The sequence below is a fragment of the Plectropomus leopardus genome, chromosome 3 (genome assembly GCF_026936395.1).
Source record: "Plectropomus leopardus strain MGB_pleo_1.0 chromosome 3, ASM2693639v1, whole genome shotgun sequence".
Lineage (NCBI taxonomy): Eukaryota > Metazoa > Chordata > Actinopteri > Perciformes > Serranidae > Plectropomus > Plectropomus leopardus.
Genome location: NC_142178.1, coordinates 11488631 through 11506464, shown reverse-complemented (window position 1 = coordinate 11506464; position 17834 = coordinate 11488631). Strand labels below are relative to the sequence as shown.

Sequence of the window (17834 nt, the reverse complement as noted above, 5' to 3'; positions counted from 1 at the left end):
AGGAACGCTAGTCAACCGCCTTACTGAAAAGCTAGCAAGACGTGGTACCACTGGATTTCTCAGGTCTTCTAGTTTCATATGATACCAGCAGCAGACATGAATGCTGGCCAGAGATTAACACAATTGAACGAAAATAGATATTTGTGTGGCGATTAATTGTTAATGCTGACAGTGCTATGTTTTAACTTGCGATGGCAATGCTGTTTATTGTTACTGTTTATTGTCCTAACTGGACCAAGGAACAGCAGCTGAAAGGTTTGTTTCACTGAATCACTCACACATTCATCGACTCGCTACACTTTGCTTCACTTTAAACTTCATTTATGTTTGTCTCTGCAGGAGGGATAGCAGCTTACAATATGGGGGATGGAAACGTCCATTCCTATAGAAGGGTAGGTGAACACACAACAGGTGGAGACTACTCCAATGATGTTGTTGCCAGAGCTCAGTGGTACAAATCTAAAGGAGACTTTTAGCACATGGAGCTAGGTGCACAGCAAAAATCTCTAGCAGATCATGAAAAAAAAACCCAAAAACACTGTAATGCGAGCTGTGTAAATGTAAACTAAATCAACATAAAACGAAATCCACAAATGATATTTCTTGGGCTCAGTCTGAATTATTGCTGCAATGATTTACTGCATCACACGAATCCTGGCAATATGTTTCAGGTGCTTTTAAAACAAGAGATGTAATAAAAACGATGCAGTGTCACCAGTCTGTGTCAAGCTACATTTGTACAGTGTTAAAACATTTGGGGAAAAGTATTTCCCTGTAAATACTCTTATGAACTGAGTCTTGTATACTAAAGCTATTCATTCATTTGTTTTGAACCACGGGATGATACTTTCCATTTTTGGTACTGTAATGATGCTTACTGGTGTAGCAGTGTGCAGGATTTAGTGGAATCTAATGGTGAGGATTGCAATTTGTGACCAGCTGCAACTTCTGCAGTGTGCCAAGTGTGAATTTTCGGTTAGGATTCCTCCAGTGCCCATTGTTCAGGAGATTTTTACCAGGAGCCAAATCACCCACAGAGGCCTCTTTTTCTCCAAAACAAACTGACCAGGTGATTTAAACCATTCAAACCACCCAAAACTCAGAATAAAGCAGTTTCCTGTTACAAATTGCTGTTTCTCCAATGCTGTTTATCACAAATTGGCTGCTAGATCAGCACTTGCTTATGTGTGCTCACCTTATTTTTTATGACAACTTAAGATCCAGATGTTCAGGAGGTTTTTTAGCAGGAGCCAAATTACCTGCAGATGTCTCTTCTACTCCAAAACACAGGGATCCGAAGATTTCATCTGGTAAAAACACTGAATAAAGCAGTTTCACATAAAAATCTGTGTTTTTCTGATGCTGTTTGGCTTGTTGCAGAGGGGCTGCTGACTACAGTAGCCGACGCATTAACGCAAGAAGTCGCTATAAAGAGCCAATGTTAAGTTTGTCCATTCTGGGCTACTGTAAAAACATGGCAGTGCACTATGTTGGACTCTGAGGATGAAGACCAGCTCCCTATGTAAATATAGACAGCTCACTCTAAAATAATGAAAACACAAAGAAGTTTGCTTTCAGGCATTTAACTCTCAAGAAAACATACTTAATGTATTATATTACATTTAACTGGACCTTTAAAATATAAAATCACAAATAATGGAAACTTCCTTGCATATAAATATAAAACACTGTATTTAACATGAGATAAATCAGAAGGGTTGGTACAACTTGAAACAGGTAGTCAACACCGTGAGTAGCTTTTCTGTCCTGCATGTCTTTCTGCGGTTATTAAAGAAAGGCTGAGGATATTGACTCTGCCGTGTCAGAGTCAGCGGTAGGTGCAGTGCTGCTCCTGGTGCTGCCGCAGGTCCACTTTGTGCTGGAAGCCGAAGAGGCAGCGAGGACAGCGGTAGGGCCGGTCGTCCCTGTGTTTACGGCTGTGGGTGATGAGGTTGGAACTTTGGCTGAACGCCTTCCCACATATCTGACACACATGGGGCTTCTCACCTGGCACACAGACACAACACAGGTCATGTGAATACACAGGACGTTTAAACTGAGTCACCGCTCTGACATTTAGAAAGCTTTTCTATTTGGTCACCTTTCCTAATTTCTGACAAGAGGAATAGCACTTTTTCCATATTTAGTTAGATGTCACACGTACATCTTGAAATAGTTTGATATCACTCTTATACAGCCAGCAGCTGCTTAGCTTAGCTTAACATAAAGACTGGAAATAGGGGGAAACAGTTAGACTGGCTTTGTCTTTTTCATGTACTACTTTATATGCACATGAACGGTATTGCTGACTATTGTCATAAATATGTTTTGCACATGTAAGAGTGCTGTAAAGGGACTGTCATAGGACAAAATACAGTATAAAAGCATGCCAACACTTTATACACTTGTTTTGGTTGCAGATAATAATGTGAATTAGAGTTTGCATGCAAGGACGTAATATCTATGGAAACCCATTTGTGCCAGTGTAATGGGAAAAAAAAGATACCATTTGTCATTAATAAAAATCTTTCTCATAATGATGAAATAATCTCAAAATAATGAGGCAGTAACTCTAATATAAGTTAGAATTAAAAAAAATTATTAGAAACATTCTCAAATTGGGTATTGGTTCTCATTTCTGTTAGATAATAAGCCATTACTTTTGAGAATATTTCACATATCAGATAATAACTTATTTTGAAAAAGAATTCTATTATTTTGCGATATAATCTATTCTTTTGAGAATATTTCTCATTGTTTTAAAACATAAACCAAGTATTTTGAGATTTTCTTTTTCATTATTTTGAGATACTAACTTCCTCTTTTAACATATTTGCTCATTATTTCTAGAAAGTTTCATATTTTGTTGTGTAAATATATACATATATTTTTTAGATAAAAAATATTTATTTTGAAACTTTTTTTAAAAATTATTTTCAGATACATTTTGGTTGAGATATCAACTCATTATCTCAAGAAAGCTTTGCATTATAATGACTTACAAGACCTTTTTTTTAAAAATCATAATCATGTGATTAGCATTAGGGATTCCCGGGCTAACATACATGTAAAATAAAACAGTCAAAGGGGAAACATGAACCCACCAGTGTGTATGAAGGTGTGTTTCTTCATGTCAGACTTCTGGTGGAACCTTTTGCCACAGTACTGGCAGGGGTACGGACGTGTGTCTGAGTGAATGAGCAGGTGGGTGGAGAGTGTGGAGGAGCGCTTGAATACTTTTCCACACACTGTGCAGCCAAATGTCCTCTCCTAAAACAACAGGCACTGTGGTTATGGATCCAGGAGCATACCTTGTATAAACTGATTAGAGTGCGCTCTGCCCAAATCATAACAAGATAATCCCGTGTAAATAGAAATGTGAATTAATGTGATGCTGACCTTGCCCCTGCATGCTGACTGTTCAGTATTTGTCCTGCTGGACTTGATGTGCGTTGGTGCTCTGCTTCCATGACTCTTGCATATGTGAGTCTTCAAACTTGAGAGACATGAAAATAACTGCAAATATAAGGTGGACATCATTTTAACACAAGACTTCGGGGCAGCAAAAGGTGGGAAACTATCTCTTGAAATAGCTGGGAAATTAGTTAAAAATGTTTTAAAAAGTTTACATGTTTTTTGCACAATGGACCTCATGTTTGCAATTTTTTTTCTGCTTGATCCATTTCCATTTTTGTCATTTATCTTCTATAGCCTACCTGGTTTTTGTAAATGCATATAAAATATCTTCTTAACAAAAATTAAATATTAAGTAGAGCTGTCTCTATCCTTCAGAATGAATATTAGTCTGTAGTTTATGTAATAGAGGGATGCCATACTTTGCTACAGAGTGGACACTCTTGCCTCGCAGCACTGATCTTCGAGCAGCCGCTGCTCCTGGTCTCCCTCAGGACGTGAGGGTGCTGAGTGAAGTCTCCCGGTCCCACAGGTAGTTTTTCTGGATATCCTGAGATCACATGAGGTCTGCACCATATTGCTCGTGTAGGAGGTTGAGACTCAACTTTCTCCACAGGGCTAAAAGTATTTAAGTTGATGTTTCTGCAGGAGTCAGCAGATCTACAGTCTGAGCACAAAGACTGACAGTAAGTTGACCAGCTACTGTTGAAACCTTTGAAATATAAGCAAATTGGTTGGATTTCTTTCCAAAACATGGGAAGAAGGCAATAAATAAATTTTCAAGAAATTACTCAAAAATTAGCAGGAAATTTGTAAAAAGTCAAGAAAATGACCTAAGAATAAGCAACAAAAGAGAAAGAGAAAAGTTAATAAACAAGAAAATGACCTTAATAAAGTGTTACAATTTTTTTCTGAAACATAGACATTTGTTTGTAATATAATTTCAAATATACAATTATGATTTTCTGAATATTTTTCCACAATAAAAAAAACCATAATAATAATAATAATAATCCTCCACCGCTAATTTTCTGGCCATTTTCTTGTTCTCTTTTGGTCTTCCTTTTGTTCTCTTTTTTTCTTGTTAGACACCTCTTGTCAAGTTCCTCATTGCCTTTTCTCCATATTTTCAAAAGAAAAACAGAACCCTTCCTTCTTTTTTTCCAGGTTTCAGAAGTGTAAATGCTGATTAATTAAAAGGTTAAACAACCGTCTGAAACCTGGATTGACATAGTTTTTGAATAATTTAATATCTTACAGATAATCAGAATTTTTTGAATGATGCCTCACAAATTATTATTATTATTATAATTATATTTTCCATCTTGTTTGGCATGCTTGTGATAAAGACAAACACAAATGAATTAACTTTGTAACTCACCATAAGATTTGGGATTGACTGGCTGAAGGTCCTCGCTGGAGTTTTTGGCAGCAGGAAGGTCCTTCTGCAGTAATTCAGCCGTCACTGTGATATTATCTGGTGTTTCTGTAGTGGAGTAAGCCAGGGATGTATCCCAGGAGCCCGCCTTTTTTCCAAGGTGGTGCAGCCCTCCTCGCTTCACCAAGAAAGAACGTGGCATCACTCAAGAGGGATGAAGAACTACCTACAACCAAAATCAAAGTCATCTGTAGAGTTAAAAAAATAAAATTAATGCCAGCGTTAGTGATGATATTAAAAAGTACAGAAAGGTTGAATATATTACTGATTTGATTCACATTTTCGTTATCCGAATCCTACTGATTACATGTTTGTACAAACTACAAAAATTTAAAAAGTGGAAATTAATGTTCCTCTGCATTATATGCATTGTACCACCAGATGCATTAATATGATGGACCCAAAAGAGATACACATGATGTCTGTATTGCCCAGAAGAGGGCAGTAGAACTGTACCATCTATGGTTTGTTTCCTGCTTGAATCAGTGTAAATACTACATTAACATATACTGCAGATTTGTTTGTACTGTTGAGTAGAGAGAGAATGGGATTATCAGAAAAGACACAACGATTGGTGATGACGAAATGTAGATAATCATGTAATAATTAGATACAGCTGGGTCACATTTTGTTATTGTAGATGACATAACTTTGTTTTTGTTTTTTTGCCATAAAGCTTTGACTTGTATGGATATGTAAAAACTAAAAATGTCTAAAAGTATTTTTCCACTTTAAGTGACAGTGAAGTTAGTCATCTTGTTTCGATTGCTGTGTCTGCGTTTCTCTTGCTTTTGCCTCTGCCAGCTTTGCACATCTGGATTTGTTTTAATCTCTCCTCCCTGCAGATTCCCTTCAGGTCTCTCAGAGTGGATGTTGATCTGTGATATAACACATTTTTCAAAAGGTAGCTCTAGACAAATTTTCTTCAAAGACCTCTCCATTTTTTGGTCTTATCATTGTTTTGGCCAGTTTACCAGCCCCTTTGTCACATCCAACCAAAGAATCTTTCTCATCTTGTTCTGTTTTTTTTTTTTTTTAACTCTGTTGAACTAACTGGCCAGCCTTGTTAGCAGCTGCTTATTTGACACTAAAGGCCTCATTACTGCAGGTGTTTCTGACCGAAACTGACATTTAGACCTGATTTCACTACAAACAAGGTTTGTGACAATGTGACACAAACAGTTACCAGAATTGCAAATACATCACTTAAATGCAACACATTCAATGACTCAGTGCTAACACTCGAGCAAAGGTGAAGCTGGGTTCAGTGGAAGACACAGAGGTGTTAAAAAATAAGCAAGTATCTTGAAGTAACTGTAACATGATAGATTAAGAGGCGTAGGACTTGGCTTTTGTACATTGTTTTCTATCCTCACCTCACCCTTCTGTAGAAGCAACAGTCGTAAAGCATCACTTCATGAGAGGACAGACCTCTCGCTTTCACACAATAAAGGTGGACTGTTCCCCCGTCTTATAAATAAATGTCTTATAAAAGACGACATTACTTCAGTGGATTGACAAGAGATACGTTAAATGCTTGAACACAATCAGTGAATACTTGTTTTAAATTACACAAACATAAATGGGTTATGATGTTGGTCTCACACTTGTAATCCCGATGAACTGTATGTGTAAAATATGGGGCACAGAAAGGCACGTTTTGTCACTGTCTACAAGGCTTAGATGTTCTATCTTATGTAACAGGTTGTCTGCAATGGTTAAAGAAGTACTCAAGATATTATACTCAAGTAAAAGTACCAATACAATTGTAAAAATACTCCAAGATTGTCCTGTAAGATTGAATTCAAAATTCTGCTGAGGTAATGTAGAGGTGTAAGTATTATCGCATAAATGTACATTAAGTACAACAAGTAAAAGTTTTGGTTTTCCTCCTATCATTTTCTCTGTGAAATAATGGATCATTTATGGTTAATATAATGAAACCATCTGAGGAATCTGGAGGCAAAAAGCTAATAACCTATCAATTTGCGAAATGTGAAACGGGGCGCCGTGGACAGTAGGCAGTGCTTTTTTTGTGAAACAGAAATGGTTGGAAACCACTGATGGAAACCGTAAACCATTAATTCTATGTGTCACTTTTGTTGTTAGAAGTTTATTTTTCTAATTTCTTTTTTTTTTTTTTTTACTTTGAGGTGTTTTACATGCCAAGCAAAGTATATTCAAAGTGCACCTTAATATTGCATGTTTTATGTACATTTCACATACATAAATATACATTTTGTATTTTTCAAAAATTCAATAAACATTTGTGTTTTTTTTTAAAAAAAAAGCTACTGTGACTGTATTAATTTAGAAATGAGCCAAACCGCATTTTATGAGATAAACAGAGCAACAAGTAACTTAATTTGCATTATAACATATGAATTGAATTATGTCATTTGGTTCACGAGCATGTTGGGTATTCTGTCGTCTGTTTTTGGTTCTGTTTGATTCAGAAAGCTGACATGACAAGCTGGTGTTAAATATTGAGCGATTTTTTTTTTTTTTTTCCACACAAGCCGAGCATGATATGTGAACAGTTGGTTGACATGCAGACAGCGGTGTCCGATCAACTGAATTTGAAAACAAGATATTTTGAAGGATTACAAGCCATCCATTTTAGATTTTTCTGTCTCTTAATGTAAACACGTTTTAGCATTTTTTAAAAAACGGTTTGCTGTGCACTTTGTTGTATTGTTGTGCATACAGGTAGCAAAATAGATAAATAAATAAAATAATAATAAAAAATCCATGTTTAATTAAGTCTGAAACTTTTTGAAAATATTCTGTGATATGTTAGTGTTACAGTATTTACAGCAAAACAAAGGCGGAGCAGTACTATTGAAAGCTCTGTTTGTGCTACATATTTCTTTGATCTATATTTGAGATGGCTTATAAACAAGTGCTTATGAACTCCGACTTTCACTTCACATGTTAATAACTGACATTACAAGTTAAACATGATCTTGTTACATTTGTGCATTTTTTTCTCTGCGTATTACAATTATAACAATAAGAGACAAATCCTCCACATAGTCACACCAACATAGTTAATAAACTGTTCATGATTTGAATTCACAAAAAGTGAATTTGTTGAATACAGATCATTACTGCTGAGAAAAATCAACACAATTTGTTTTAGCTGTCTGTTTGTGTAATTGCACTGAAATATCTAAATTAAAATCAGGGACAAATCTACATTGCTCAAACAGCCCAAAAGCGTCTTTAAAGAAATGTTAAATGGAAGAATAAAAAAAACAAAACAACAAACCCAAACTGTAGTAGCCTTAATTACACCACACGTATGAAGATGTGTTTTTTTTTAGATATAAATATATAAATACTCACCAGATGTAAGTGCTTCTTAATGTCACACACAGGCTTCCCACTAATAATTTAACAGATAAACGTCTTATTTTTATATGTGAAGTCAGTGTGTCACATGTGTGTCTGCGCTGAGGGGGGATGGTGAGCCGTTGATGTTCTCTGCAGGTCGCTGTGATGAGAGTAAAAAAGGACGAGGAAGTGTCTCAGCTCTGACACCTCTGAGCCGACAACCACACTGCTTCCTCACACACAAACCCAAACACTGCACACCCACAGCAGCAGCTCTAGTTCTGTCTGTCTGTACTCACAAAAAAAGAGAGAAAGAAAAAAGCACAACTTTTTTGGTGCAAACTGTGGATGGACATGTTGCATAAACTTAACACAGCATCAGATTAAACAGATAAAGCAGATATGAGAGGAAGAGGGTGGTGGACGACTGTGCTGAAAATTCTTTTGAAAGTGTCGACACACTATGTTGACACAGTTGTGTTACAAAATAACCAGAGAGATCAAAATAAAAAAAAACAACCCAAAACTGGTTGATGCAACAGCAGATTCCCTGGTATTCAATGAAAACACGCTCTACATTAATGAGGAAGAGTCACAGAAAAGACAAAATGCTATTTATGTTGTTAGATTTGAAAAACTATTAAACATACACCAGTGAGTCACACCACTGCACTAACGTCTCCCCTCAATATGATGACGAACACAGGCATATATTGGTTTTACATTGAGTCAATCCCAAAATCATCATCCTTCTACAAAAATGTTCAACAGGTCACTAAATGTGTAGTAATCCACTACTGAAAACAGTTCCCAGTAAATGCACTTTTGACCTGTTAGTAATGTTGGCTAGTAACTACAGTAATCAGCTGTTTTAAGAACCTTTTGAAACTGTTTTTATGACTTGATTTAAAAATCAAAGTCTTCCATAGAATCAGAGAGGTCAAGTAGGGGATTCAAAAAAGTTTGTTAGTTTTTTTACTTTTAACATGATGGTATTAGAGTAATAGTGAATAAGGCCAACTTTATCATCTATTTTTATTTATTAAGAAATATTGATATTAAACGGTGACATTCAAGCTTTGACGGAAAATATGATTTAGATTGAAATTTGATGTTATGATACAAAATGTAAATATAACTGCTTATCCTTTGTAAATGTGGGTATAAGGCTTGGGTGATATCGTGGTATTACAGTATACCAGGGTATTTAGAAATCCTGAAGGTGTGTTTTTAAATACCATTATAAATACAGGCGCTCCTCTTTCTATTAAACTCATTGTATGTAGTGCACTGCAGGCACCAACAGAGCACAGTCTCTGGCCTCTACTGGTGACTATCACTAGTGGAGGGTTAAGATACAGGTCTGCAAACAACCGGCGGTCAGCAACGTCAGAGAGAAAGTTGATTCCAAAAGCTGTATAGTTGTATTTCTCTGTTTAATAAGGAAAATAGCTGTAAGAATATTACTTTTCACTTTTCTTTTGTGTATTTATTAATCTGAAAGTAAGTAGAACACTATTATACCATAATATTTATATATTATGAAATTTCAGGAAGATATGAAATATTACTCACCGCCCGAGTCTAAATGGCAGACACATGGAAAGTCCAACAAATACATTGAAGGAATCTGTAATTGGTGTAGGAAGTGGATAAGTTAAGGGGTCCTGCATGGATGCTGTGCTGTAAAATAAAGAAAAAGTGCGTGACATGAGATCTTCCCAAAGACTGGCTGCTGCTCCGGCTTATATATGCACAGTCAGCCAAACGGGGCCCAGGTGTGTCCAATGTGACTGATTACCCTCCAAATAAGCTGCAGCCCTGGAAACAGAAAGCAAAGCACACAAAACAGAAGTGCACAAAATAAATCTCATCTTAGTGTAAGACTTACATTATAACACAATTTATATTTGAGTAAAATAATCCACCAGCAATAAACAATAGCAACAAAATCAAGTCTTTGCAAAGGTGCAATGTCAAAGTTTATTTTGTATCATTCATAGGATACAGAACACTGAAATGTATTTTTTCCCCCATCATACTGGAATTTATATAATCTTTACTGTCATTTTATATATTTGATAACAACATGAGTTGAATTGCAAGACAGAAAGAGAGAGGGTGGACAAGGTTTCCTGGGTATGATGCTGTGGATATCAAACAGCCATCACATAGAGCACATAAATCTGAGTAATCCTACGTCAGACTAACTTTCTGAAACAATTTCCGTCTTTCCTTAAAGTCTGAGGAAAAACTAACATGTGACACATTGTTTAGCACTGCACTTTCGTCTTATTTCCTGCTTTAATTCTGGGAAAATGTGTGATGATGTTCCATTTTCGAGATGATAAATCTGGAGCAACACAGTGTGATCGTATTTGAGTCCACACACCATTCACTTTATATTACATGGCTATTTAATGAAGGGCTGTAGTGGCCGACTTGTCGATGAAACCCTCGTTAAACATACATGAAGTCATTTAGCATAGTGCGTAAATCTACCTACCTTTATGGCACATTATGATGTTAATCATTATGGTCTCGTGTGATGCAGGAGAAACCAAAGTACTGATAGTAATTATAAAAATAATATTAAGGATGAGAGCTAGTTCCATATTCAAAAAGTAATTTACAACATATCAAAATGTTTCATCACAGTAGAGTATTTAGACAGTGGTGAGAACAGAGCACCATTGCCAGACAGCAGTGTACAGGTGTGTTATAATGTGTTGAAGGACACTGACCACTGAGTCCACATTGGGGTGAAATTTGGAAACAAAACTGATACTCAGTCCTGACTGAAAACTTCCTACAGTTTGTTTATGCACTCATGTTTTTTTGTGTGAGTGAAATCCAAACTGAAACATTTAACATAAAGTTATAATCCTTTAGATGTCAGTCGTTATGGATCTGGCAACATCCATGGTTAGTGGTGGTAATGGCAAATGTGTTTCAAAAACATGGCCCCCAGAACTCCTCACAGCAAAAGCAGTGCTTGCCAATATACAGTGCAGCCAAACAAATCCTGGGCTGAGAGGATTTATGACTTCACAATGTTGTAATGAAGACGACGAATGGTGTGTTCACATCGAACGTGGAGTGAATTATTGCGGTTCGTTATTTTTGTGTGTTTTTTGGAGTAGTCCCCAACTGTTGAATTCTCGCCCATAACGGCTGTGCTGTCAAAGATTGTGCTAGCTAATTGGGGAAAACAGCTAACTGCTTACTTGGTTTGCGGTAAAGTAAAACTGACAGCTGTAAACATGAAGGCCCCAGCTCTGAACCAAGACTTCAATACTCTTTATCTTTTTACTGTCGTGACAGCACATTACTGCTTAATTTCTACTATTGTTAACTTTCCACAAGAAAAGACCAACTCAAATTACTCAGAGCATTTCCCTAAGAAGAAACTTGGCAAAATAACTTACACAGGTCACAAATACATATATTTTTAGAACTTAGCATGTAGTTCTACGGATCAGCTCACCTATCTCCAAGCCCACTCCTCATTTGTTCTTTGTACATTACTAATGGAGAGTGGTAGAGCTCTGAGTGGCCACAGATGGTGGCAAAAGGTTTGTTAATAGAATCTCAACTTGATCAATGCTTTCACAACACGTATTACTTGATTTACATGTATAGCAAAAATTTCTATTTGTGTTATTCGTGTCTCCTGGCACAAATTTGCATCTATTCGTGTCTTTGCATCGACTTTGTAATTTCATCACGTGAAATGCCTGCCTCATATTTGGTGTGATTACACCATTAGGGTGAAGCAGTTTATACAATGTGATATTTGACCATGTTGGATGGCAACATGTGTTCATAGTGGTTTTTTGAACCGCCCAATCTTGACCTTGATGAGGAGAAACACTAACAGTGACAGAAATTGTCAAGAATTATTTCAAACCCATTTTACTTTATCATCTCCGCATAGCAGGCCAGTCATAGCATGCATGATGTGGATGTGAATGTCAGATCGAATAGTTACAGAGGTTACAATGAGAACTACTTTATGGAAAGCCTTATACAGAATGAGAATACGATGAATAGTTATTGTCAGCAAAAACAAAAAAATAATCAATAATGACAGAATCGAATCTTAAGGATTATAACTTCAAGTGCCAGTCATGACCCACTGTAAATAAGGGCAAAAATCCAATAGTCATCAGGGCTGATGTCAGTCTGTACATATTGAGAAATAAAAGTAACTCAACTGAAGTAATTTGTACAATGCTCATTTAGTCTGACAATATCCAAACACTGATTTCAGTGTAGAGATTTCAGTTGCTTCACCCAACAATGACCACTAAAAGGCTGTTATTTGCAACAGTATGGGGGCAAACCAACATCCTCTTCAGCTTTAGGATGGCCATCACTGGATGATCCAATTTCCTTTTTTCTTCGAAGATGACAATAATTCTTTCCCTTACCATTCCTTCACTTGTATTGCACAAAAATGTTAGTGATGAAAGTGGGCCTTCAGAGAATTCAGAGCAAATCCTTCAACATCAGTCTGATGAATAATGAAACACAATACAAAATCAGGATGGATAATCTAGGAGCAAAGTACTTAGATTATGTCAAGGTCCCTCTGGGGAACTCAGTATAACAAGAAATGATCCCACCATGAATCCATTTATTCACACTATCTCTCACTGCTTAATGTCATGAGCAGAGACTTCCTCTTTCCCTGTAGTGCAAAAAGCAGATCACTGCTCTACATATGACACCCTGTTTGATAAAACTATACACACTCACTATCTTCAGTAAGACTTGACCGACAGTGATACAGCTTTAAATCTTATCTACATACTTTTGTTCCTGTTACACTGTATACTTCATCTCTCTCCATACATTTTACACCACCCCCTTTTTTTTTTTTTTTTTACACAGAATATATTAATGTTTGATATGTTAAAATATTTTCCACTCACACACTACGTGTTGGCATCCTGTACGATATTAACTACTCCCTCCACTTTCATCGGCCCACATGCTGCAGTTTAAGCTGTCGAAGTGATATGAGCACATGAACTGGTGATTCCAGATCCGCACTGTTACCTGGATTTTTTTTTTTGGCTTGTATGGGACACTGATAATTAAAAGGAATTATCTGACATTTGGGAAATACCCTGAGAGGACTGACACCACTTTTAATGTCTGTTACATATGAAGCTAGCAAGTAGACGCTTCTCTACGCTCAGCATAAAGACTGGAAACAGGAGGAAATAACTAGCCTGGATCCGTTCAAAGAGCTAACACTGATTAATTAATACAGATGTTATCTAAACTAAACCAGCTTGTGAAAGAAGAAATAAATTCTTCCTTATACAAGTTAAAAATTTAAATAATTAGCAATAAAAATACTTTTGCTCAATTCAGTACTCTCAAGGATTTTACTGGCTGCTACATCCTCACTTGGTCTGGTATGAGCAGTAGCTTATCATGTTAGCTAACGTTAGCAAATCTTAGATAGATGCTGCATTGTACACTGTATTTGTAGTTGTTATTGTGATTACAGAGTCTGTTCTTTACTTTTCTGACTTTATGATCCTTTTCTACTTGTGCTAATGTTACTCATGGGCGTATTCACAAAGTGGATTCTGTGGCTTTTGTGGCAGCTACACCTGAACAAATAACACCAGGGTTTCCCACACATTTATTTAATTATGGCGGCCTGCCACAATTAAACCATCTGCCATCACATATTGATTTGATACTTTTGGAGCTGGATTGTTCATCAGGTGCGCTACTGGAATAAATATAGGCTACCGTTTCATTGCCGTTTCATTTCATTTCACTGCACAACACTCTCAGAGTGCAGAGTGAACTCTGGGCACAGACGGAGCAGAAGACTGTCCGGCGCGGTAAAAGTGAAACTCGATCATTAATTGCCTTGGGTCTAAAAGTTTGCATTCACTTGTCTCTTCAGCAGCTGTTACTCTCATCCATTGCTCTGATCTGATCAGCCCTGACTGGATTGACAAATCTGTGACTCACACAAACATGAGCTGCAAGGGAAAAAAGAACTAAAGAGTTCGGCTTATGCTATGTTCAGCATGTAATTCTCACAACACAGCACGTGCACAGTGAAATGCAGCCCTAACTACACACTGCCAAGCAAATAGTGTCTTCTTGCTCCTGTGCTATTTTCACATATTTATATTAGGTAAGGTGCGCACATTTGGCACAGAGTTGACCCCTTTTCTATACTCACATGAGCCTCATTGCAAAACAGTCCAATTCACAAAGATCAGCGCTAACAGCCACACGCAGTTACAGAGAAAATTTATTAGCGTCTTCAGAGAGCTGGTGGTAACTGAAGACTATTTATCAGGGCACCCCCCATTGATGGCACAAAAGTCATAGCAGCAGTGACTGTAGCCAGGCGACAGCATCTTCATGCCAGGCATGATGTTTAAAAACACTGACAACACTGATAGACTGGGATGTTAAATCCTAAATACTGTTTCTCTCTCATGTTTGAATTCCTCGGCTGAGTTTTTGAGGAATGCCTCTGCACGATGTCCGTCAGGAGTTGTAGCTTGCAGTCTGAAACTTTCAGCTTTCTTTTCCTTTCTGCCTTTGTTCAGCCTACTGTGTTTCTACCATGTTGACAACTGCAAACAGACAAAAAAGGGCTAATTCTGTCAGCTGCAAAGCTTTACAGGCTTATTTGCACCGTAATCTCATTAGTGCATTGTCTTTTGGGGCATATAGAGGCTGCAAGTGATGCACAATTCATGGTGCTGCCAGCAGCCGCAATTCTTTCTTTGTGAATTTCCCCCTCAGTGTTTTAAGCATTTACCGTTACACCACTTGTGGCCACAGTTTAATGACTCAGTCCCATCCAAAAACTGTGTAAAAACAAGTTTACAGGCTGGACTTTTTCTTGACTGTGCAAGAAGTCACTATGCTCCGCTAAGCTAAGCTTCCTATGCCCTGACTGCAGCGTCACATATGACAGATAGGAAAGTGGTGTCGATCTCCTCATCCAACTCTCAGCAGTAAAGCAAAAAGAAATGTCCCAAAATGTCAAACTGTTCCTTTAACTCACACAAACACAATGATAATGCTTGGTTTGAAAGAAAACCAAATTGTTCCCATTTTTGCAAAATGTTGAGAAGCTCCAGGGAGTAATCTCAGTTTTCATAGTTGATCAGTCTGCACAGTTGTTGTCAACCAAATATTTACGGCAGAGTTAACAGGAGGTCGCATGTTCACCTCACAAAGATTACCGAAAAAAAAAAGAACATAAAAAAACAAAATGGAAGAAGTAAATCCAAAATCATAGCAGCACATTTTTCGGTCTTTGAAACAATCAGTGTCACAGTGGACCTGTAACAGACGACTAGTTGGCACAAAGGACGGTGTACAAAGTTTGGCCTCTGTCGGTATCTCTACACTCCTATAGTTTCATATAGATGTATAAAAAAATAAAAAGAATATATCAAAATAAATTACAACATATAAATAATAAAAATAAAACAAAACAAAAGATTTGGCAACATTGAGTGTCTTCCTTCCTTGTTTTGTGGGTGAACTTTTTTGAGATGAGCTGTTCTATGAACTCGTTGGCTTCTTGTCATCTGCACGCCACAGACAACGACACACACGTTAGGTATGTTAAAGTGTTCATGATTCATAAATGAATGCCAGTGTGATGTGTACATATTCCTACACTGCACCTCTCCAACTCAGACTCACCACCTTTTTAGTTTTCTTTTTTAACACGTGGTCCACTGAGAGGTAAATCAATGTACGATTTTTTTGTATGTCTTCCTAAAGAGAGCATAAAAAGGGAAAAGAGAGGATAAAGACTATTTAACTCTGAACCAATCAGGAAGGAGAGTCATATAAGGGTAGACAGTGTGTCAATTGTCTATCACTCAGTTTATAGGAAGAGGGAGTAGTTATTTTCTGTCTACCCACGTTCCAACTCCTCGTCACAGGTTCAGGTCCAGTGGTCGATCTCGAGTAGCAAGAGGCAACAACAGTCTTGCTGGTCCAGATTCGGTCCTTTTTGTCTGTTTGTGTGTCATATGTTTGTGTTTGGTTGCTTTCTGGCGCAGTTTGGAACAATGAGAGAGGCGTTACATTACCTCTTTGTCAGGGAACACAGGATCGGACAGTGTTGGGAACGAGGTGGAGGAGGTGGTAACAGGAGCGGAGAGACAACAGGTAGATGATCAGGTCCAATCAATGCCACTATGTCTGCATCAAGTAAAAGGTAAACACTGGAAAAGCCGAGGAGGAGGACTGGATTGGATAATACAGCCCCAGTTTACAGTCCTGTCCTATAGAGCTCCAGTGTCTTCTTAGCTTAAAGAAATCCAATGAAACCTTCACACCCCCTGCAGGTCTCAGTTATCCAGCGCCTCGGCGCACACCATGCTGCCGTACAGCTGCTGTGGGTCCGGATGCGTCAGAACCCGCTCCTCTACCTCGCTGTCCGTGCTGCCCTCGCTGTCGAGGCGGGCAGATGGGTGACACGGGCCGGACAGGCTGGGGTAAAGGGCGCTGGGAGGCAGCGGGCTGGGGAGGAGGTCCTCGTCTGAGCTCAGGTAGTCCCCCTCGGCTGAGGCGGGGCTGGCCAGACAGAGATCCTGGTAGTTGGTACTTCCGCCTCCACCACTGACCCTGGAGCTGGGGGCCACCTTCTGCCCTCGCAACTGCCTGATCTGAACAGAGAAGAAGGTTTTACTTTGGACGGCCAAAAAGACAGACAATCTGTTTGCTACTCTGTCTTTGGCAGTCAACCCATCCATGACTGGCTTCGGTCCATAACACACACTGAAAATCAAAATGGACACATCTACTATGACGTCACCCATTGCTTTGTTGACTACCATTTTGAAGCCTTGAGTTTGGCATTTTAGCCTTGTTTTTTTGGAACCAGAGGCAACCATTTTTGGGTGAGAGGTTGGAGCTGTGGAGGAGTGAGGGGTGGATCTGACTGTGAAGCCGAGGATGCTATTGGCAGACAGCCTGCCTTTCAAAGTGGCTCTGCCACCTTAATGTTGTGCAACTTTAAGCCTTAACAAAATGCAAACAGATGAGTTATATAAAGATTCAGCCTCTGTACAGTTGTCCTTAAGGCAGAAATTAACTATAGACACCAAAACTGTTTTTTTGTACAAGGCTGTGAACATGTTTGATTCTGCAATAGAGGCTGCCTCAAGTGGCCACTCAAGGAACTGCAGTTTTTGGAGCCCTGGAGGTTGGCACTTGGTCCAGACCTTTCAATCCTTCCACTTCACTAAATAAGAGTTCACTGATTTGTCTGGCACCATGGAATGAAACAGCAGTTTTTCAGTTAAAACAAAATCAAAAACAAGCCAATCAGCGCCAACACAATTAACAAACTGTTGTCGAGTGTTGTCAAAAGGAGCACTGGAACCAATGAGGTGTAATAACAATAATGGTGAGCCTATAGACAAGACAGACGCTGCTGTTGAGGCTGTTCTAAATGGACATGTCATTTCAATATCACCTGAGATTGTAGTTGGTTTTCCTTTTACACTTTCAAAACTTTGGCAGAACAGGTATGTTGGCATGACACATCAGTGTGGATTTAAAAATGATGTTAGATTCAAGCAGATATGTTGGTTTAAAAATATGAGCCTTTTTATTAAAACAGTTG

At 38.1% G+C, this 17834-nt stretch overlaps 2 protein-coding genes across 6 annotated transcripts in view; both read right to left on the bottom strand.

Moving 5' to 3' along the window:
- Positions 1-1567: 1567 nt before the first annotated feature.
- LOC121941865 (uncharacterized) lies at positions 1568-9922 on the bottom strand. Of its 4 annotated transcripts, none has more exons than XM_088075588.1 (7): positions 9764-9922; positions 8201-8348; positions 4796-5040; positions 3837-4081; positions 3400-3516; positions 3105-3270; positions 1568-2007 (listed from the first exon to the last, which is right to left on the bottom strand). In XM_088075588.1, exons 3-7 carry the CDS (start codon positions 4992-4994, stop codon positions 1829-1831), a joined length of 906 nt encoding a protein of 301 aa, XP_087931714.1. In that variant the 5' UTR covers positions 4995-5040; positions 8201-8348; positions 9764-9922; the 3' UTR covers positions 1568-1828. The 4 variants fall into 4 exon arrangements, with proteins under 4 accessions (XP_087931714.1, XP_087931715.1, XP_042340715.2 ...); XM_088075589.1 differs by having other exon boundaries at positions 4796-5018; XM_042484781.2 differs by lacking the exon at positions 8201-8348.
- A 218-nt stretch (positions 9923-10140) lies between these two features.
- Positions 10141-17834, bottom strand: part of evi5l (ecotropic viral integration site 5 like) — a 46828-nt gene continuing 39134 nt past the window's right edge. For both annotated transcript variants that reach the window (XM_042484776.2, XM_042484778.2), the window contains one exon: positions 10141-16872. In XM_042484776.2, coding sequence (XP_042340710.1) covers positions 16555-16872 — 318 coding nt within the window. In that variant the 3' untranslated portion in view covers positions 10141-16554. The remainder of the gene's footprint in view (positions 16873-17834) is intronic.

What these genes read in the sequence shown, in the direction of transcription:
- LOC121941865 (XM_088075588.1), bottom strand. Translation starts at nt 4,994, where the DNA reads ATGCCACGTTCTTTCTTGGTGAAGCGAGGAGGGCTGCACCACCTTGGA. An exon ending in AGTGTCCACTCTGTAGCAAA is followed by an intron (nt 3,517 to 3,836) that starts GTATGGCATCCC and finishes TTATATTTGCAG; the next exon opens with TTATTTTCATGTCTCTCAAG. An exon ending in AGTCAGCATGCAGGGGCAAG is followed by an intron (nt 3,271 to 3,399) that starts GTCAGCATCACA and finishes CTGTTGTTTTAG; the next exon opens with GAGAGGACATTTGGCTGCAC.